Raw genomic sequence first — 20,186 nt, forward strand, 5'->3', positions numbered from 1 at the left:
TTGTTGTCATCTCAGCTGGGCTCTGTGCTTCTCGCCCACAGGGGATGTCTTTGACTTGGACGGACAACGGGTGGAGATTACGGAGGTAAGGGGCTGCGAGGGGGCACAAAGGGTGGCAGGCAGGGCCAGTGGGCATTGTTGTGGTTCCAGCCCTGCCCGGCACTTGCCAGGACGTGTCCCAGTGTGGCGGCTGAAGTGGACAAAAGGAATTTCGACTCCCCCCCTTGTGCTTTGAGCTTCCCTCCTGGAAATTTCCTTCTTCCTTTCCTCTCTCGGGGGAAGTTCTGGACCTTCTGCCCTGGAGTTTGGCAGGCTGGTCCCCAGAGCAGCCAGCTCCCTGGGAAGTAGGAGGAGCCTCTGTGTGGTCTTTCATGGTCTTTCTCCAGCCAGAAGGAAGGAAGGCAGATGAGCCCAGAGAAGTTCTCATGGTGGCAACCTTTCTCTCGCCCCCCCCCCTTTCAGAGTACCCCAAAAGTTGACTTCTCCTACAACCCCCTCGCTGACCCCAAATTCTCCTTCTACGACCAAAGCCTGGTGGAGGAAGTGAAGGCGGGAGACGTCATCACCCACAAGTTTTTCCGCCTCCTTTCTCTCTGCCACACGGTGATGCCAGAAGAGAAGAAGCCAGGTGAGGGGGAGGGGTGGAGTTGTCCTTCCTGCCTTGCAGGGGGTTGGACTAGATGACCCTCAGGGTCCCATTCTGCAATTCTGTGGGGAGACAGCACCTCTGGCTCAGAGCAGCGGTGTGGCCTGTGGGGAGAGGAGGGACCTCGCCTGGGGGTGCTGTGCTGGGGGGCTCTTGCGGGTTGGACTCTGAAGGTCTCCTGAGAACATGAAAAGAGCCCTTATGGGTCAGACGCTGCGCCCTGTTCTCATAGGGGCCAAGCAGAAACCCGCAAGCAGGATCTGAGCCAAAGAGCAGCGATTCAGAAGGAGGAGGCAGAAAACATGGTAGCCACCCGTTGTCTTCTCCTCCAACATGAATTTGTCTAACCCTCTTCTAAAGCCATCCAAATTGGTGGCCATCCCTGCCTGCAGTAGGAGGGAGTTCCACGGGTTAGCTATGAGCTCACTCACACTTCTGCTCGTCCTGCACCTTCTAAGCATGGGTTTTGCCTTTGCCCTGGAGAACCTGCTCTTTAGTGCTAAATTGGAACAAATGGCAGCCTGCTGATGGCTGTTTGTTCCGATTCAGCACCAAAGATGAGGCTTCCCCCGAGGAAAGCAGGGAGGCAAACGGAGGTGTGGATCAGCCCTGGGTGCTGCATGAAGAAGATCTTCCTTTTATCTGTCCTGAGTCTTCCCAACATTCAGCATCACTGGCTGCCCAAGAGTTCCAGTGTTATGAGCAGTGTCAGATTGACGTATAAGCCAAACAAGCTATAGCTTAGGAGCCCACTCTCTTGGGGGCCCAAAAAATGTAAAGGAAAAAAACTGGATGTACATTTCCAAAATATAAGGGGGGGGAAACAAATAAAATAAAACCTACATAGAACAACCATGTTTTGTGATGTGTAGGCTCCTATGACGTAAGTCATGGGCCCCACCTGCTAGCCTGCTCCCTAAAATATCCCTGGTTTGCTCCTTTCTATATATAGGGTGCCGACATTCTGCATGGACTGGTTGCAGGGCTGTGCAAAGGGCTGAATTATGAGTCTTTGTAAATTGTGTTTCTAAAGGAACTTTTGTTATTGCCAAATGCCAATGTGTTTGCATTATTAAGTTTTTATGAATAAAAATAATTTTAAGTTCGAGCTTAATAATGATTTCACTATTAATATACTTCTTCTTAATTGTATTTCAGTTCAACAATTACTTAGATAAAATACATATTTTGTTATGTGCAAATGACTTGAGATACCTATTAGGTTCATAAATTACCATATAGCATATATACAACACAAAAAATCAGTGACAATTTGTTGCTGACAAAGGACAGCTGGACATATAAAGGACCCCATTCCCTTCAGGAGCCGAGGGCCTCCTCAAACCTCAGTCTGGCCCTGTCCTGGCCTCGGGGGTCTGGCTTCCACCTCCTGCAGAAAACCTTTCCCTGCTCCCCTTTGTCCAGGCCAGGCATCATTTTAGGAACTTTAAGGGCGTCTCTTCTTGTCCGCCTGTTCCCTCAAGACTCCGAAATCGGTTGCTGCGCTTGGGACTTTTCCGCCTCCCTCTTGCAAGTGACGCTGCCTCTCCCCCCCCCTTGCCCTCCCTGGCAGGTGAGCTGGTCTACCAGGCGCAGTCTCCGGACGAGGGGGCCCTGGTGACGGCCGCCCGGAACTTCGGCTTCGTCTTCCGCGCCCGGACCCCAGAGACCATCACCGTGGTGGAAATGGGGAAGACAATCGTCTATAAGCTCCTTGCCATCCTGGATTTCAACAATGTGCGCAAGCGGATGTCTGTCATTGGTGTGTGCCCCCTTCCTCCCCTCCCCCAAACCCCAGGCCTCGCCTGTGATTGGTTCTCAGGGAAATACTCTGCACATGCCCGGGTCTCCTCTTTGTGTCCTGGTGGAGTGGCTCTTGCTGAGTTGTTTCCACCAGCGTCAACCAGCTGGGCAGACTTTTTCGACGGGAGTTTGACTGAATTGGTGCAAAGCGATTTCCACTACCTGCTCGCTATAGAAAAGGAACTTCTAGGGGGCTGGACTCTTCTGACACCCTTTGAGGGACTGCGTGAGAAAACCCCAGAAGAGAGAGAGATGCCATGCCCTGCAGTTAGGAAGCTTCTGCCCACTGGCACAGCTCACTCAGTGTGGTCTGCAGTGACAACGGGCAGCAGTCGTCCAGGACCTCAGGCAGGGCTCCTCTCCTTCTGCATGCCAAGCAGATGCTCTGCTGTTGATCCGCTCTGGCCCTTCCATCCAGGAAGACTAGATCTTTGAAGGAAGGGGGATGAAATATACAGTGGTGCCTCGCAAGATGAAATTAATCCGTTCCGTGAGTCTCTTTATCTAGTGGTTTTTTCGTCTTGCGAAGCAAGCCCATTGACGCCTTAGCGGATTAGCGCTATTAGCGGCTTTTAGCGGCTTAGCGGATCAGCTGATAAGCGGCTTAGCGGCTTAGAAAAAGGAGGGGAAAAGGGAAAAAAACCGCAGGAACTCGCAAGACATTTTCGACTTGCGAAGCAAGCCCATAGGAAATTCGTTTTGCGAAGCACCTCCAAAACGGAAAACCCTTTCGTCTAGCGGGTTTTCCGTCTTGCGAGGCGTTCGTCTTGCGGGGCACCACTGTACTTGGAGTCGAGACTGGATTTCATGCTCTTTATTCAGCTCACAGTGGTGAGGAGGAATGGAAGTTCCCCCAGAATGTCTGCTTTATGTACATTATTTACACAATGGGCCCCACGTGATTGGCTAATTCTGGGATTCTCCTGTAGGCCAATCAGGTTGCAGATTCACTTCCACCTGGAGCTGGTTTGGGTGGCTCATGTGGACCAATCAGACTGCTGCATTCTGAATCCTATTGTTCTAGGACCAATCAGACTGCTGCATTTTGGATCCTATTCAACTCAATACATGATGTTGTTGTTTAGTCGTTTAGTGGTGTCCGCCTCTTTGTGACCCCCTGGACCAGAGCACGCCAGGCCCTCCTGTCTTCCACTGCCTCCCACAGTTTGGTCAAACTCATGCTGGTCGCTTCGAGAACACTGTCCAACCAGTTGACAAAGACAACTCAATACATAATAGGGGACAAACCCTCCCCCCAGCCATCTCTGACTCTCTGCCCGCGTGTCGTGTGTCTGTCCAGGGTGGGGAGCGATTCTGGGCCCCCTCTCATTTTCTGCCCTTCTTCCCTTCTCCCCAGTGCGTCGCCCCGACGGCAAGGTGACCCTGTACTGCAAGGGGGCGGACACGATCCTGTATGAACTCCTGCACCCTTCCTGTGTACCTCTTAAGGAGGAGACTACCGAGTACTTGGAAGTAAGCTGGCAGCAGAGTTTGCATGCAGAGCCTCCCCAGAGTGATGCCCTTGCGGCTTCATCTTCACCCCAGCCCACCCCCTAGGGGCTTCGTGAGACCCACAAAGAGGGTGCTTTAAGAAGGGGAGTCTCTGTGGAGCTCCTTTCCCCTGACCCCTCCTGTGCTCAGTTGCGTCCCTGAAGGACCAGGTGCACAGCCTGGGAGTCATTTTGAACTCACAGCTGTCCATGGAGGTCAATTCTGTGTCCAGGGTGGCTGTCTGCCAGCTCCATCTAGTATGCAGGATGTGACCCTCCCTGCCCGCAGACTGTCTTGCCCGAGTGGTGCATGCTCTGGTTATCTCCCGCTTGGACTACTGCCATGCGCTCTATGTGGGGCTACCTTTGAAGGTGACCTGGAAACTACAACTAATCCAGAATGTGGCAGCTAGACTGGGGACTGGGAGCAGCCGCCAAGACCACATAACAGTGGTCCTGAGAGATCTGCATTGGCTCCCAGTACGTTTCCGAGCACAATTCAAAGTGTTGGTGCTGACCTTGAAACGGCCTCTGTCCAGTATACCTGAAGGAGCGTCTCCACCCCCATCATTCACCCAGACACTGAGGTCCAGCTCTGAGGGCCTTCTGGTGGTTCCCTCATTGTGAGAAGCAAAACTACAGGGAACCAGGCAGAGGGCCTTCTCGGTGGTGGTGCCTGCCCTATGGAACGCCCTCCCACCAGATGTCAAAGAGAAAAATAACTACCAAACTTTTAGAAGACATCTGAAGGCAGCCCTGTTTAGGGAAACTTTTAATGTTTGATAGGTTGTTGTATTTTAGTGTTCTGTTGGAAGCCGCCCAGAGTGGCTGGGGAAACCCAGCCAGATGGGCGGCTATAAATAATAAACTATTATTATTATTATTATTATAGGAGTTTGCAGGGGAAGGTCTCCGGACGCTGGTTGTGGCCTACAAGGACCTGGAGAGGAAGTCCTTTGCCAACTGGCAGAAGCGTCACCACGAAGCCAGCACAGCCCTGCAGGACCGAGAGGAGAAGCTGTCTGAGCTGTACGAAGAAATTGAGAAAGACCTGATAGTAGGTGGGGGTGCCCAGGAGGGAAGCCAGGCGCTCAAGGCTCAGACACCGAACAGGAGCAAATAGGGATTGGTCAGCCAGGGTGAGGGTTAGCTGAGATTGCTGCCTTGGAGGGGGTTGGACTAGTTGACCCCTGAGGTCCCTTCCAGCGCTACAATTCTGTGATTCTATCAGCCTTGCAGCTTAAGCGGCTTGGAATGCCGTTGTTACTTGTTTATTTTAATTTGTCTGAGTATTTCTAAACAGTCAACCCATTCAAAAAAAGAATCATGGCAACGAAGCATAACATAACAAGCAGGCTTGCTTTCTCTTGCTCCAGAGGGAAGGACCCAAACCAGTGGGTTCGCGTTACAGGAAAGTAGAGCCCCCTGCCTTTGGTGCCTTCCTGGCTTTGCGTTTCTGACGCTGCCTGATTCTCGCTGCCCCAGTGGAGAGATGTCCTTCTTCCCCCTTTCAGTGTGTGCATCTCTTTTCCTTTTCTGATTTTCCACTCATTAAAAAGCTCTTTGTTGAGCCCTGGGGCTGGACTCGCAATGATGCGTGGCTCCTTCCTGCTGCTGCCTTTTAAGAGTCTACGTGAGAGCGCATTTCGCAAGCCTCTTCCTGAGCCGCCTTCATCTGGGCCGCTTCCCTGGAGTCCCACAGGCCGGCGGAATGGAGCCAGCCAGGGCTCCGCTGGGCCAGATTGTCTTCTGGGAGGTCAAAAGAACATAAGCAGCGCCCCCTGGATCAGGCCAATGGCTCGTCCAGTTCGGCATCATCCTCTCATTATGGCTGAGCAGTTGCCTGTGGAAACCTACTGTTATAAGAAAAACCAGACACTGGAGAGACCTGTCAGGAGTAAGCATGGACCAATGGTACCAAATAGTATGGGAAACAGCCCTACTAGAAAAATTAACTAATAAACTGAAACTGACACGGGGACAAACAGAAGAAGACGCCTTCACCCCGGTATGGCTCCCCTTTATCACATACACAGCCCAACAGGACAATGACAATAATCCACCAACAGCATACAAATCAATATGGCTAACCTGATCCAAAACACCCACCCACCTCACTCACACACGATAACAAAGATCACCACAGCCAATCACAAGCAAACAATCACACCCTAAGCCAACCCCAACCTCTCTCACCACCAAAGGAACACAAGTGAACAACACAAGCACGCTGACACCAAACTACATACATTAAACATAATAGAAACACCACCACCCGACCCCACCCCCATCCATCCTCCCTCTCCCCACCCCCCACCCTTTCTTTTTTCTTTCTGTTTTCTTCTCCCCCTAATGCCTCAACAAATGAAACGGATTTGTAAAAATGTTACATGGAAGAAGAAGGGGGGAAAAAAAATACGAGGCACTACACTTCTGTAAAACAAGAAAATCCTTAATAAAAAATTAAAAAAAAAGAAAGAAAAAAGAAAAAACTGCTCCTTTTCCCATCATGGGGTACCCAAGAGCCTGTATAGAGTCCCAAAATATTGGTAGGAGAAAAGTAACAGCTGCCAGCCAGAGAATATTGAGAAGCAAAGCAGCTAGTAAGCCTGATGTTTATTAAACTGTTGCAACAGGGTACTCCCCTCACATGCAGGAAAGGAGGAGGAACCCAGAACATTGGTGTGCAAGCCTTTATATAGACTTTTGAGATTGCCCACCCTGTAGCTCAAGACCACCCCCCAAAACATCATCCATACATCACAGAAGGAGGCTGTCCCCAGCAGAAATTTGAGAGTGTTGCTTCTCTCCTGTCTGCCAGGATACCTGATAAGGCCTTATCAGTTGCCTTTTCTGGTAGCCTGGCCATTCCTTGGAGGTGGTAAATACTATCCATACACAAATATGCCCTTAAGACAGGATCTGTAAGCGAAAACACAATGGGAAGGCTTTCCCCATTTGCCTCCCTTACTGCAGAGAAATAGTTGAGGTCGCTGGGAGAGTGAAAATGCTTCAGGATTGTTCTTCTTTACTGTTTCAGACACGTGGTTTATATACTTATGTATGTGTTTGCCTTGTACATTTATGAACATTTATTTTATATATATATATATAGGACCTTAGAATTCCTATAACACTACAAACTGGATCTGAGCCACAGTTTAACTGCGCTGCGTGACGAAGGATTTTTCTTCCATCCATCCTGAATCTTTCAACCTAAGGGCTCACCTGTCCTTCCATGTCCCACGCTTAGAAAGCAGGAGTCTGAGTGGTTTTTTGTTTGCCTCCCCACTTTCCCCAGAAAACCCGCTCTCTAGAGTTGAATCGGAACAAACATCAATCCACACAAAACACAGCAGTCATTTGCTCCAATTCAACCCACTATAGGGCGGGTTTTCCTGGAGGAAAACAGCAGGATAAGTGAAAGTCTGGGTGGGCCCCCAACTTCATTGGGTGTCCGTTGGTCACCCCTTTCAGAGCACCCCTTTGTGACCCCCCCTCTTTCTGCAGTTACTTGGTGCCACGGCCATCGAGGACAAGCTGCAAGACGGTGTCCCACAGACAATTGAGACCTTGGGGAAAGCGCAGATTAAAATCTGGGTGCTCACTGGAGACAAGCAAGGTACTGCCAGAGGGGGAGACAACACACTGCTTTCAGCCCCCCCCAAAACAGCTGGCGGTTGATTCTGCCCCCTTCTGGGGTGCATCACAGGGCGGGAAGAACACCGCAGCGCCTTCTCAGTTCGTGGGGGTGACTGTGGGCCTCCTCTGCTCCCTGCGCAGAGAGGCAAAACTCCCTTGATCTGCCCCTGGGTGAGAAATGCCTGGTGGGTGAATCTCAAAGTGGGTGAGGCTGGCCTCCTTGCTCCCACCAGCCCTAAGTCGTCCTGGAGTTGTCTCAGCAAATGGGGGGAGCTGGGAAAGAGAGGTGGGCTTGGATCACAGCGAGCGCCAAGGAAAATGCGCTGAGAAAATCAGGATCATAAGAGATCTGAGAGAAGCAGAGTAGCAAGAGAGGAGAGTAAAGACAACAGGAGCAAGAGAGAGAGAGACAAAGAGCACTGAAAAGTTAAAGCCCTTTAAAGCGAGTACAGGGGGGCTAGATGTGGTTTTAAGTGCAGGCAAGAAAACCGAGATGAACCGCAGAGTAAAAAATCCATTTGAAGCATTGCCAGCATACATTTAATGCCCATCAGCTCCCCCAGAGAATCCTGGGAAATGTAGTTCTCCCCTCGCAGAGCCACAGTTCACAGCACCCATGCAAACTACAGTTCCCAGGATTCTTTGGGGGAAGTGGTGAACTTTAAATGCGTGTTTGAAGCATCTCTGGCGTTTTGGTGGGTTTTCCAAAAGAAGTCCAGCAAGGCCGTCTCCAAGCTGAGGTGAGAAGGAGAGTGAGCAAGAACCTTCAGGAATCCCTGTGCCAATGTGAGGGCACAGGAGGGACTCTTGCCCTCTGCCTGGCTGTCTGGGATGGAGGGGGCCCTCAGGTCAGCTGACCCAGCCTGAAGGGTCCATCTCAGGCAGAGGCGTTGCCACGAAAGGGGAGAATGAGCGAGGGAGAGTCCGTCCCCCAAGGGGCCAGGGGTGGATCCTAACGGGTGCACCTCCTCCTTCCATGGAGCTGCTGAAGCAGAAGTTGGCTGGGCCTCTGCCAGAGATTCCTGCCTTGCAGGGGCCTGGACTAGGGGACCCCCTCCCACTCTGCCATTCTGTGATCCTTCTCCAGAGACGGCCGTGAACATCGGCTACTCCTGCAACATGCTCTACGACGACATGAAGGACATCTTCTTCATCCAGGGGGACACCTTTGAGGAAGTGCGTCATGAACTCAGGTAAAGGCCTTCTCCGCCTATATTCTTTATTAATATCCTTCCTAACTTGGGCTAGCAAGTTCCTTTACTTAGCAGAGTTTCACATTCCCCTTTTAAATGCACAGCGGGTAGCTGGTTGCAGGCTCGTGTAAGCTTCTCACTATCATACAATTCAGTACAGCAGTACCTCGGGTTAAGTACTTAATTCCTTCCAGAGGTCCTTTCTTAACCTGAAACTGTTCTTAACCTGAAGCACCACTTTAGCTAATGGGGACTCCTGCTGCTGCCGCGCCGCCGGACCACAATTTCTGTTCTCATCCTGAAGCAAAGTTCTTAACCCGAGGTAATATTTCTGGGTTAACGGAGTCTGTAACCTGAAGCGTATGTAACTTGAAGCGTATGTAACCCGAGGTACCACTGTATTGAATTGTATGTTCCTGGTAAGTCCCCTTATATCCCTCTTAAAAGAATAAGCACGCCACAATCTTGTGTAAAATATATATAAGAAGTTTACTCACATTCAGTTCCCAGTTGGATCCCTGAAGGCAGACTTAGTTACAAAGTATATACATGTGGATCTATCCCATATGGGGATAGCTAGTTAAAGAGCTGCTCCAACAGAGGAAGTCAAAGAGAGAGAGGGTGCTGCGTGCCTTGTCCGTTTGTTACCTGGACAGATAAGGTCACGCCCACCTCTAGTCACATGCAAAGGAAGTATGTCCCATTAAGAAGGAAACAGGAAGTTTTCTGCTGACTGGACCAAACATCCCCCTGCATGTCCACTCTAGGAAAACAAGGAATGTTGCTACTTATGTATCACATCCCACATGCCCTCCAGATCCAAGGCTGTGGCAAGGCTGCCGTGGCTACTAGGCAAGAGGGCCCCTCTCTCCCCCTAGCATGCCCCTGACTGCCAGTTGCTGGCAGCCGCAGGTGGGCAGAGCGCTGCTAAACTCAGGTCCTGCTGGGGGGCTTATCCCAGGGAGGGGCTGAGATGCTCTGCTTATCTTTTTTTTTTTTTTTAATAATTTTTATTAATTTTCCAATTTTAAAACGATACAACATACACACATCATCAAACAAAAACAAACACACACATATAGTTTCATAACCTCATTTTCATAAGCCTTCTTTCTCGGACTTCCCCATACCTCACCCTTTTTGCATCCTTATTTTACAATTTTTCAGCAACCCTTTACTCCAATTAATTAAAACTTATTATCTTTCTCAATTTCATCTTAATTCCACAAACAATTTCAGCTGCAATTCTGTATCTTCCTTTCCCTTGACATTTTAGCACTCATCAATATTGTAACAGTTCTTAAGATAAGCTTTGAACTTCTTCCAATCATCCTCCACCGTCTCTTTCTCTTGGTCACGGATTCTGCCAGTCATTTCTGCCAATCCCATAAAGTCAATCACTTTCGTCTGCCATTCTTCCAGTGTGGGAAGTTCTTGTGTCTTCCAATACTTTGCTAGAAGGATCCTTGCTGCTGTAGTGGCGTACATAAAAAAAGTCCTATCCTTCCTTGACACCAATTGACCGACCATGCCCAAGAGAAATGCCTCTGGTTTCTTGTGGAAGGTACATTTAAGTACCTTCTTAATTTCATTATAGATCATTTCCCAAAAGGCTTTAATCTTTGGGCAGGTCCACCAAAGGTGAAAGAAGGTACCTTCAGTCTCATTACATTTCCAGCATTTATTATTGGGCAGATGGTAAATCTTCGCAAGCTTGACTGGGGTCATGTACCACCTATAGATCATTTTCATAATATTTTCTCTTAAGGCATTACATGCCGTAAATTTATTTTTTTTTATAATAATTTTTATTGATTTTACAACATAAACAAAAAACGAACAAACATAATGCGACTTCCCCAAACCTCCCCTTCACTGCATCCAAATTTCAAAATTTTTAGCAATTCTTCATCCCATTTTTATATTTAGTTCTCTTTAAAAAGAGTTTCTGCTTTATAAATTTCGATTTATAGCTGTAATTCTTTGTGTCCAATCCCCTGACATCTTAACATTCCGAAATTTTACAACAATTTTTAAGATAGATTTTAAATTTTTTCCAGTCCTCCTCCACTGTCTCTTTCCTCTGGTCACGGATTCTGCCGGTCATCTCTGCCAGTCCCATAAATTCAGTCACCTTGGTCTGCCATTCTTCCAGAGTAGGTAATTCTTTAGTCTTCCAATACTTCGCCAAAAGGATTCTTGCTGCTGTTGTTGCGTACATAAAAAAGGTCTTATCTTTCTTTGGTACCAATTGGCCGACCATGCCCAGGAGAAAAGCCTCCGGTTTCTTTACAAATGTCCACTTAAGGATTTTCTTAATTTCATTATAGATCATTTCCCAGTAGGCCTTAATCTTTGGGCAGGTCCACCAAAGGTGATAAAAGGTTCCTTCACATTCATTACACTTCCAGCAATTGTTATTGGGCAAATGATATATCTTTGCTAGCTTGACTGGGGTCATGTACCACCTATAGATCATTTTCATTAAGTTCTCTTTCAGGGCACTACATGCCGTAAATTTAATACCTGTGGTCCATAACTGCTCCCAGTCAGCAAACATAATATCATGGCCGATATCTTGTGCCCACTTAATCATGGCTGATTTAACCGTTTCATCTTGTGTGTTCCATTTTAGCAGCAGATTATACATTCTAGACAAATTCTTAGTATTGGGTTCTAGCAATTCTGTTTCTAACTTTGACCTCTCCTTCTGAAATCCTAGTTTTCTGTCCTGCTTAAAAGTTTCATTAATCTGGTAATAATGTAACCAATCTCGGACTTTAGGTTTCAATTTCTCAAAACTCTGTAGTTTCAACTTTTCACCATCATATTCTATAATTTCACAATATTTTGGCCAGTCTGTATCCATGTTCAATCTTTTTACCGCCTTAGCTTCCATTGGTGACAGCCACCTGGGGGTTTTACTTTCATTTTTTTTTTTTTATTAAATTTTTATTGGGTTTTCAAATTTTTTAACAACACACAACATATATGACTTCCCCCCACCCCCCCACATACATCCCACTTCCCCCATTTAATTCAGCAAGTTCTTATTCCTCTCTCTAAACTTAATCTCTTTATTCTCCAACTTAGTTCATCTTATTAAACCCCATAATATTACCCTATCTTCTTATATGCAATAAATCCTTGTTTCTAAGATCAATCAAAATTTATATACCAATCTCCCCTTTTTTTATATTAAAGTATAAATCGAATTTACAATAGCCAAAAATCATAAAGTTTTTCAAAAATCTGTTTTCCCCCCTCCCTCCCTGCCCGGGTATCTGTCCCTTCCCAAGTAGTTATCCTTCCATAAAATTCCTAGCCAGGATTCCTCACATCTCCAGCCCTCAAGTCTATTTCAGTCTCTCTCCGGTTTTTCTGTTGATATTCCTTTTTGCTGGTTTCCAGGTCTCGAAGGGTGTCTGTTACAGTTACTTCCTCTTCTCCCAGTTCAAACCTAATTGAGAAAACTTGTTGCCAGGGTTCTTCCAAAAGTCCTCCAGGTTGCAGATAATAAAGGCCAGAAAAGAGGAGGAAGTCCCAGTTATATTTCTTTACTCCTTTAATTTTCATAATTCCACAGTTTCCAAGGGCTTCCTCCTTCACTTTTCTCCTCAGTCTCATGTCTTCATACTTTGTAATCCAAACGATTTCTTTGTTCTCTGGCACCATAGGTTTCCACACTTTCTCTTCTCCGACTTCCTCCTTCACCCCCTCCAAAGATGTCATATTTGGTTGAGCTACAGAGTCTCTCAAGAACAAGTCTCTAGTTCCGTCAGCAAGATTGTTTGTTTTGAAAATCAAGGTCGTGTATTGTTCTTGTAAGATTCCCACGAGAAAAGAAGCTCTCTCAATTTGTGCTAGTAATTTTCCTTCTGCAGCCATTGTAGTGTCACTGGTTTCCCCTAGGGGGATTTCCATTGTTCACAGTTCTACGCCAGCAATCCTTTACCCTATTGTTTATTTACTTTGTTTCAAAACACGTCTGTTTATATGTAACACCTTTAAACCAAAGAGATATATAGTAATACAGTTTTGTCCTTTGTTCAGCTGTTTGACAGCTCAGTTGACAGCTGTCAAACTCCGATTCCTTAAGGCTAGATTGGTGCAGGACGCTCCCAGGTCCAAGGGGGGGGGTCACAAAAGTTTCCAAAGTTCGTTTCTTCCCTCCAGCACAACTTGACAAGATAAAACTTGTTCTTAAAAGTTATTAAAATCTCTTACCAGTTTCCGTAAACGTAAAATCTTTTTCCCGATCTTAGATTTTCGCTCCTTGCTTCCAATTGCCTGTATGAAGGGGGGGTGCGGACTTCCCTTTAGCACATCCCCCCGTTTGCCCAATTTAAGGATAACGGTTTTTTTAAAAGTCCAAATTTTCTTCTACTCACGGGGTGTTTGTATCCAATCGAGTTTTCAGGTAGAAAGTTGACGCTCTCCGGTGAATGGCTTGCGGCTTCACTCCACTGAGGTAGCGGTTTACTCTCAGCACCACGCCACCCCCCGTACCTTCTCCGCAGCCTTTAAAAAGGCTCTTCGACTGTCAGGGGGGGCGCTTAAGGTGCCCACCGAGTCACCAGGTCCACAGGTATCCGCACCTGTGGTTTCTAAGGGTCCCCGCGTCGCCGGCGCGGCAAGACCCGTCCTCAGAGGAGCCGATTCCCTCCGGAGCTCGGAGGGAATCCGCCATTACACCGATCGCATCAACCCGGAAGTCGGGGGTTTTACTTTCAAACAAATCTTTATATCGATTCCATACATTATACAATGCTTTCCTAATAATATGATTTTTGAAATTTCTATGTACCTTTACCTTGTCATACCATAAATATGCATGCCAACCAAAACTATTATCATAACCTTCCAAGTCCAGAATGTCTGTATTCTCAAGAAGTAGCCATGGTTTCAGCCAGCAAAAAGCTGCTGCTTCATAATAAAGTTTTAAGTCCGGCAGGGCAAAGCCCCCTCTATCCTTTGCGTCAGTCAAAATCTTAAATTTAATTCTGGGTTTTTTGCCCTGCCAGACAAATTTAGATATATCTTTCTGCCACTTCTTGAAACAGTCCATCTTATCTAAAATTTGCAATGTCTGGAACAAAAACAACAGTCTCGGCAATACATTCATCTTAATTACAGCAATTCGGCCTAACAAGGAAAGTTTCAATCTTGACCATATATCAAAATCTTTCTTCACTTCAGCCCAGCATTTCTCATAGTTATCTTTAAATAGGTTCACATTCTTAGATGTTAAATTCACCCCCAGATATTTTACCTTTTTAGTAATTTCCAAACCAGTTTCTCTTTGAAAACTATCTTTTTCCTCCACCGTAAGATTTTTTTCCAACACCTTTGTCTTGTGTTTATTCAATTTAAAACCTGCTACCTGACCAAATATTTCAATAAGTTCCAGAACTCTTTTTGTGCTAGTTTCTGGCTGTTGTAATGTCAAAACTAAGTCATCTGCAAATGCTCTTAGCTTATAATGTTTAGTTCCGACCTGTATACCTTTAACCAGCTGGTCTCTTCTAATCATATTAAGGAAAACCTCCAGTACCGATATAAACAATAGAGGGGAAATTGGGCATCCCTGTCGTGTCCCTTTCTCTATTGGAATTTCATCCATAACCATACCATTTACAATAAGTTTAGCCTTTTGCTCAGAATAAATTGCACTTATACCATTTTCAAAGTTCTTGCCTACCCCCATTCCTTGGAGATTCCTCTTCATAAAGCTCCAACAAATATTGTCAAAGGCTTTCTCTGCATCCACAAAAATCAAAACAGCCTTTCTATTTATATCAGTTTCCAAAAGTTCTAGAATATCTATAATATTCCTCACATTGTCTGACAATTGCCTGCCTGGTAGAAAGCCTGTTTGGTCCCTGTGAATCTCCTCTAACAAAACTTTTTTGAATCTTTTTGCTAGGATGTCTGCAAAAATTTTATAATCCACATTCAAAAGTGATATAGGGCGGTAATTCTTAACTTGATGTTTCTCAGTTTCTGTCTTTGGTATAAGTGAGATGAATGCTTCCTTCCACGATTCGGGAGCCTTTTTCCCCTCCAAAATTTGATTGCAGACTTCTTTCAGTGGTTGTATTAACCAATCCTTCAATACTTTATAATATCTCGCGGTTAGTCCATCTGGTCCTGGTGATTTTCCCAGCTTCATATCCTGGATGGCACTCTCTATTTCTTGATCTGTAATTTTCTCATTTAAACTCCTTCTGTTGTTTTCAGAGATTTTTGATAGTCCGTATTTTCCAATAAATTCTTCTATCTCCTGTTCATTTTTTGGCCCTTGTTTGTATAATTTCTTAAAGAAACTTTGAAAACAATTACTTATCTCATTTGGTTTATTAATAGACTTCCCATCTACTTCGAGTGATGTCACTGTATTCAGTTTTTGTCTCTTTTTCAGTTGCCAAGACAGTAGCTTCCCACATTTATCTGCAGACTCAAAAGTCTTTTGTCTCATTTGTTTAATTTTCCATTCTATTTCCTGGTTCATCAATTCCATATATTGTGTTTGATAAAATTTTATTTCTCTTAATATCTCCTGGGATTTAGGCTTAGATCTCAGTTTCTTCTCCCCTTCTTTTATTAGATTCCAAATTTTCTCTTTCTTCTCATTCTGTTTTTTCCTCTTTATTGAATTCTGTTGTATTAGGAAGCCACGCATCACGGCTTTACTTGCGTCCCAAATGATTCTTTTTTCTGTGTCTGGTCTCAAATTGATCTCGAAGTAGTCTTTAAGTGTTTTTTGGGCCTTTTTGCAAATTTCCTCATCTCCAAAGAGGGTGTCATTCATTCTCCATCTAAAGGTTCCAGCTGTTGTCAGTTTCATTTCCATCTTGACAGCATTGTGGTCAGAGCAGGTCTTTGGGCAGATTTCTGTTTTTTTAACCTTTGATGCCAGATTACTAGAAATCCATATTTGATCAATTCTAGTCCATGTCATTTTTGCTTCAGAGAAGAAGGTCCCCTCCCTTTCCAGAGGGTTCCTAGTTCTCCAAATATCAATCAGATCCATAGTGTCAGTCAGGTCAAAAAAAGTCTTTGGTAGTCTTCCATCATTAGATATTGTTTGTCTTTGGGCCTTATCCATATTTGTAGAGACGACTCCATTCATGTCACCCATCATTATAATTTTAAAGTCCAAAAAGTCCATTAAAGTCTCATGCAACTTCTTAAAGAATTCAGCCTTCCCCTCATTTGGTGCATAAACTCCAACAATCAATATTTTTTCTCCATGAATTTGGATTTCCACTGCCAGGTATCTTCCTTGATCATCCTTAAAGATCAATTTTGGTTCAAATTTTTCCTTGACATAAATCACAACTCCTCTTTTCTTGACTCTATCTGATGATATAAATTCTTGTCCTAATCTCTTATTTGTTAAAAGTTTTCTATGTATCCTGGCAATGTGGGTTTCTTGTAAACAGATTACATCTAGATGTTCCTTCTTTAATAAATGAAATACTTGGCCCCTTTTTCGAGGGTGGTTCAAACCATTGCAGTTCCAACTGAAGAGTTGCAGAGACATTTTGGTTACTGGGTAGATCTTCCACCGACTGCACCCAGTTGTTGTTCCTCCTCGGTCGGTGCTCGGTTCAGTCCAAAAGATAGATTTGAGATGTCCGGTACTTCCTCCTCACTGACAGTTCCTTTCTGAAGATCCTCTTGATTTCTTTCCAAAAAGATCTCTTTATCCTGGTTTGTTTTTATTTTAATTTTCTTCCCTTTGTAGCTAAAGGACAGCCCTTGTGGAAATTCCCACCTGAATGGGATATTGTTCTTCTTAAGTAGATCAACTAGTTCTTTAAATTGAGATCTAACCTCCAAAAAATATTTAGGAATATCCTTGAAGATTTGAATCTGAGAATTTTTAATGACCAAGGCCTTCTGGAAGTGTAGGTTCAATATTTTGTCTCTTTGTTCCTTTGATCCTAAGGTAATTAAACAGTCTCTTGGCTTCTTCCCTTGCTTCCTGCCAATCCGAAAGGCTGAGGTTATCATAAATTCCTCTTCCTCTCCATCTAGCTCATCATTCCAGAAGTCTTGAAATTTATCTGTGAGAAATTCCCCAAGCTTGTCCTCTTCCTCTTCTGGAACCAGTCTTAATTTCAGATTCTTACTTTTCCTTTCCAGTTCTAGTAGGGCTAATGCTGAATCATGTTCATGTACTTTTTTTACAATAGGCGCAAACTTTCCTTTGGTTTCTTCAGCAGTGGACCTGGCACTCTCAGCTATTCTCCTTGTTTCCGTAGATTCTTGAACCAAACGGTTTATAGAATCTGTATTAGATGAAATTGTTGTTGTATTCAGGTCTAGTCTTGTTGTCAATTCCGTCAGTTTCTTAGAGTTCTCTGTAGACTGTTTGGTAAGTTCTGCAGATTGCTTAGTGAGCACTTCTAGTGACTGATTTATTTTAAGCAGGGCCTGTGTCATTGACTCCATTGATGCTGCTGTTATTTTTTCTTGTGCAGCTGCTGCTCCTGATAAGGAGCCTCTTTTTTGAGCTTGTTTTTGAGCCTGCTTTGTTTTACTTCTTGTTGAAATCTCTTCTGACGGGTTGCTCATAACTCAAGGTCATTCACACAGGAAAGTTGCAAGTGGAAAATCCCACTGGATACACTGTAATGTAACTAAAGCCCTCTAGAGGGGGAAATTGTAACCATCCAAAGGCACCCAGAACAAAGAAACAGAAAGTCCAAAGGCAAAAGTCCCATTAAAAGTCTTTAGTTTGTAGCACTTTACTGTTAAAATTGTAATCCACCAAAGTCCCGAGTATGTTTCAAAATAAGTCTTACTTTGTAGCCGCTGTCCTTTGACAGCTCACTTGACAGTTCCTTTTTTCAGGCGATCGCTGCTCCGGCAGCCTGGCCAGAAGTATCGGCAGCAGAGGTTTTTTATTCCTTATCCCTTTCTTTTGCAGGTTAAAATTAATTCTGTTTCCTCCCCCCCTTCTCCTGCACAACAGGGGGGAGATCCTTTCGATGTCTGGTTTAATAAGAGTTAAAAGGAAAGTCCATTTAAACACAGCTTAGTCTTTTCATTGCTCCGTTAGTCATGCAGTTCCGGGAGGCTGACTTCCTTAATTTTGCCTTCCCGTTTTCAGCCAAATCTTCTAAATTTTTAAGTCCCGTTTTACTTTTGCGATCTTACTCACGGGTATTGTTGTTGCCAATCGTTGATTTCAGAAAGGAATCGGCGCTCTCCGTTAATGGCGACGCGGCTTCACTCCGTAAGCTGGGTAGCGATCCTCAGCACCGCGCTCACCCCGATGCCGCTCCGGAGCCTTTAAAAAGGCTCTTTCACGATGCCGGGGGGGCGCAAAGGTGCCCACCGAATCTCCTTGCTCACAGGCTTCAGCGCCTGTGATTTTAGGGGTCCCCCGCTTGCCGTAGCGGGTAAGACCCGAACTTACGGAGCAGTCCTGCCTCGGAGCTCGAGGCTAGGACCGCCATCAAACGCTGGCGCCGACCGGAAGTCTACATGCCGTAAATTTAATACCGGTGGTCCATAACTGTTCCCAGTCAGCAAACATAATGTCATGACCAATGTCCTGTGCCCATTTAATCATGGCTGATTTAACTGTCTCGTCTATTGTATTCCACTTCAGCAACAAATTATACATTCTTGATACATTCTTAGTATTGGGTTCTAACAATTCTGTTTCCAATTTCGATTTCTCCACCTGGAAGCCAATTTTCCTGTCTTGTTTAAAGGTTTCCATTATTTGATAGTAATGGAGCCAATCTCGTACCTTGGACTTTATTTTCTCAAAACTCTGTAGTTTAAATTCACCACTTTCTTGTTCTAAAATTTCAGAGTATTTTGGCCATTTGGATTCTATGTTAAGTTTCTTCACCTCCTTAGCCTCCATAGGTGATAACCACCTAGGAGTTTTATTTTCCAACAAATCCTTGTATCGAATCCAGACATTATATAGTGCTTTCCTGACAATATGGTTTTTAAAACCCTTGTGAACTTTAACCTTGTCATACCATAAATATGCATGCCAGCCAAACCTGCTTATCTACTAGTTAGGGGGTGGGAGTCTTGCTTTGCTTCCTGTGTGCATATTGCTAACGTTTTTGTTATTATTCACTTATTTCATTTATTACTGTTTTGGGGAAACTCCCTGCTGACTTCTGCAGTGCTTGTTATTGTGGGTCTTCTCTTAGGAAAGCGAGGAAGACGATGACGCAGGAGGCTGCCATGGATGACGATGAGATGGACCTCCAAGTCAAGAAGTCTGGCAACTGCAAGGTCTTGCCGGAGGAACAGCCCAACGGGGAATACGGCCTGGTCATTAATGGGCACAGCCTGGTAAGGAGGGGGCAAGGAGCTGTTGCAGGAATCTATGTAAGGGTTGAAAGGAGGGTTTGCCCCTCCAGCGGACATCGTACACACACCACCACTACCAAAATCAACACAATCACTTCTGAAAATGTCCCCACAAATCACAGTTTTTCCTGTCCTCCGCTGCACATTACCATATGCAACAATTCACTGATAAATGTATCTATGTACTGGCTCACTGGGGAAACTTCAGAAATTCGGATAAAATCACTCCAGTATCGGATTCACGCCATTCCAACGTTCTGTTCAGGAAGGAAATGGCTACCAAGCGGGGAGCTTGGGACATGAGGGAGGGCAGCCGCCCCTCTGCTTGAGTGATAATCTCTGGCATCCTGACACCTGGGTCAGCGGCGGAGGAAGCTGCTCGGGCGCCTGGGGTGGCGTGCCCAGGGGCAGGGCGTACTGTGGGGCCTCCAGAACCTGCCTGCCTCCTCCTACTCAGTCGCCCTACAGCTAGCGGGGGGGGGGGGGAGGCAGCGGGCGGACCGTTTGGGGCAGCCCAGAGCCTGCGGGTGCCCAAGCCACTGCGTCTCTCCCAGGAGAGATGCGTGGCTCGGGCACGCTGCAGGCCCTGCGGTGAGTGCCGCCTGGCATTTTATCACCCCCCTCAGTGTGACACCCGGGGTGGACCGCACCCCCCGCACTCCCCTTCCTCCGCCCCTGACCTGGGTGCCAGACAGGTAGCCATTCCAGAAACAATTACAAACCGAGGTGACGACAAAAGGGTGTGATTAACTTGGCTGGGAAACAGGGAAATGTAAATATCTCTTTTGTATCACTTGATGTGTGTATGGTGGGGTCAAGCCCTGATGCTCAGGTTACTGCATCCATACCCTCGCAGTGTGTGATGTACTGAGGTTTACTCACATCAGTTCACAGTGGGATCCCTGAAGGCAGACTTAGTTGCAGATACAGTGGTACTTTGGGTTAAGAACTTAATTCATTCTGGAGGTCCGTTCTTAACCTGAAACTGTTCTTAACCTGAAGCACCACCTTAGCTAATGGGGCCTCCTGCTGTTGCCGCACAATTTCTGTTCTCATCCT

At 45.7% G+C, this 20,186-nt stretch overlaps 1 protein-coding gene across 1 annotated transcript in view; it reads left to right on the forward strand.

Annotated features, from left to right (window-relative positions):
- LOC309352701 (phospholipid-transporting ATPase ID-like) overlaps window positions 1–20,186 on the forward strand; it is an 83,457-nt gene that overhangs the window by 50,276 nt on the left and 12,995 nt on the right. The window contains exons 14-21 of the mRNA XM_081881401.1: window positions 42–85; window positions 463–628; window positions 2,220–2,408; window positions 3,807–3,922; window positions 4,832–4,996; window positions 7,450–7,561; window positions 8,669–8,774; window positions 18,965–19,109. Coding sequence (XP_081737527.1) covers window positions 42–85; window positions 463–628; window positions 2,220–2,408; window positions 3,807–3,922; window positions 4,832–4,996; window positions 7,450–7,561; window positions 8,669–8,774; window positions 18,965–19,109 — 1,043 coding nt within the window. The remainder of the gene's footprint in view (window positions 1–41; window positions 86–462; window positions 629–2,219; window positions 2,409–3,806; window positions 3,923–4,831; window positions 4,997–7,449; window positions 7,562–8,668; window positions 8,775–18,964; window positions 19,110–20,186) is intronic.

Source organism: Podarcis erhardii (genome assembly GCF_964252035.2).
Source record: "Podarcis erhardii genome assembly, chromosome: 11".
NCBI classification, from domain to species: domain Eukaryota; kingdom Metazoa; phylum Chordata; class Lepidosauria; order Squamata; family Lacertidae; genus Podarcis; species Podarcis erhardii.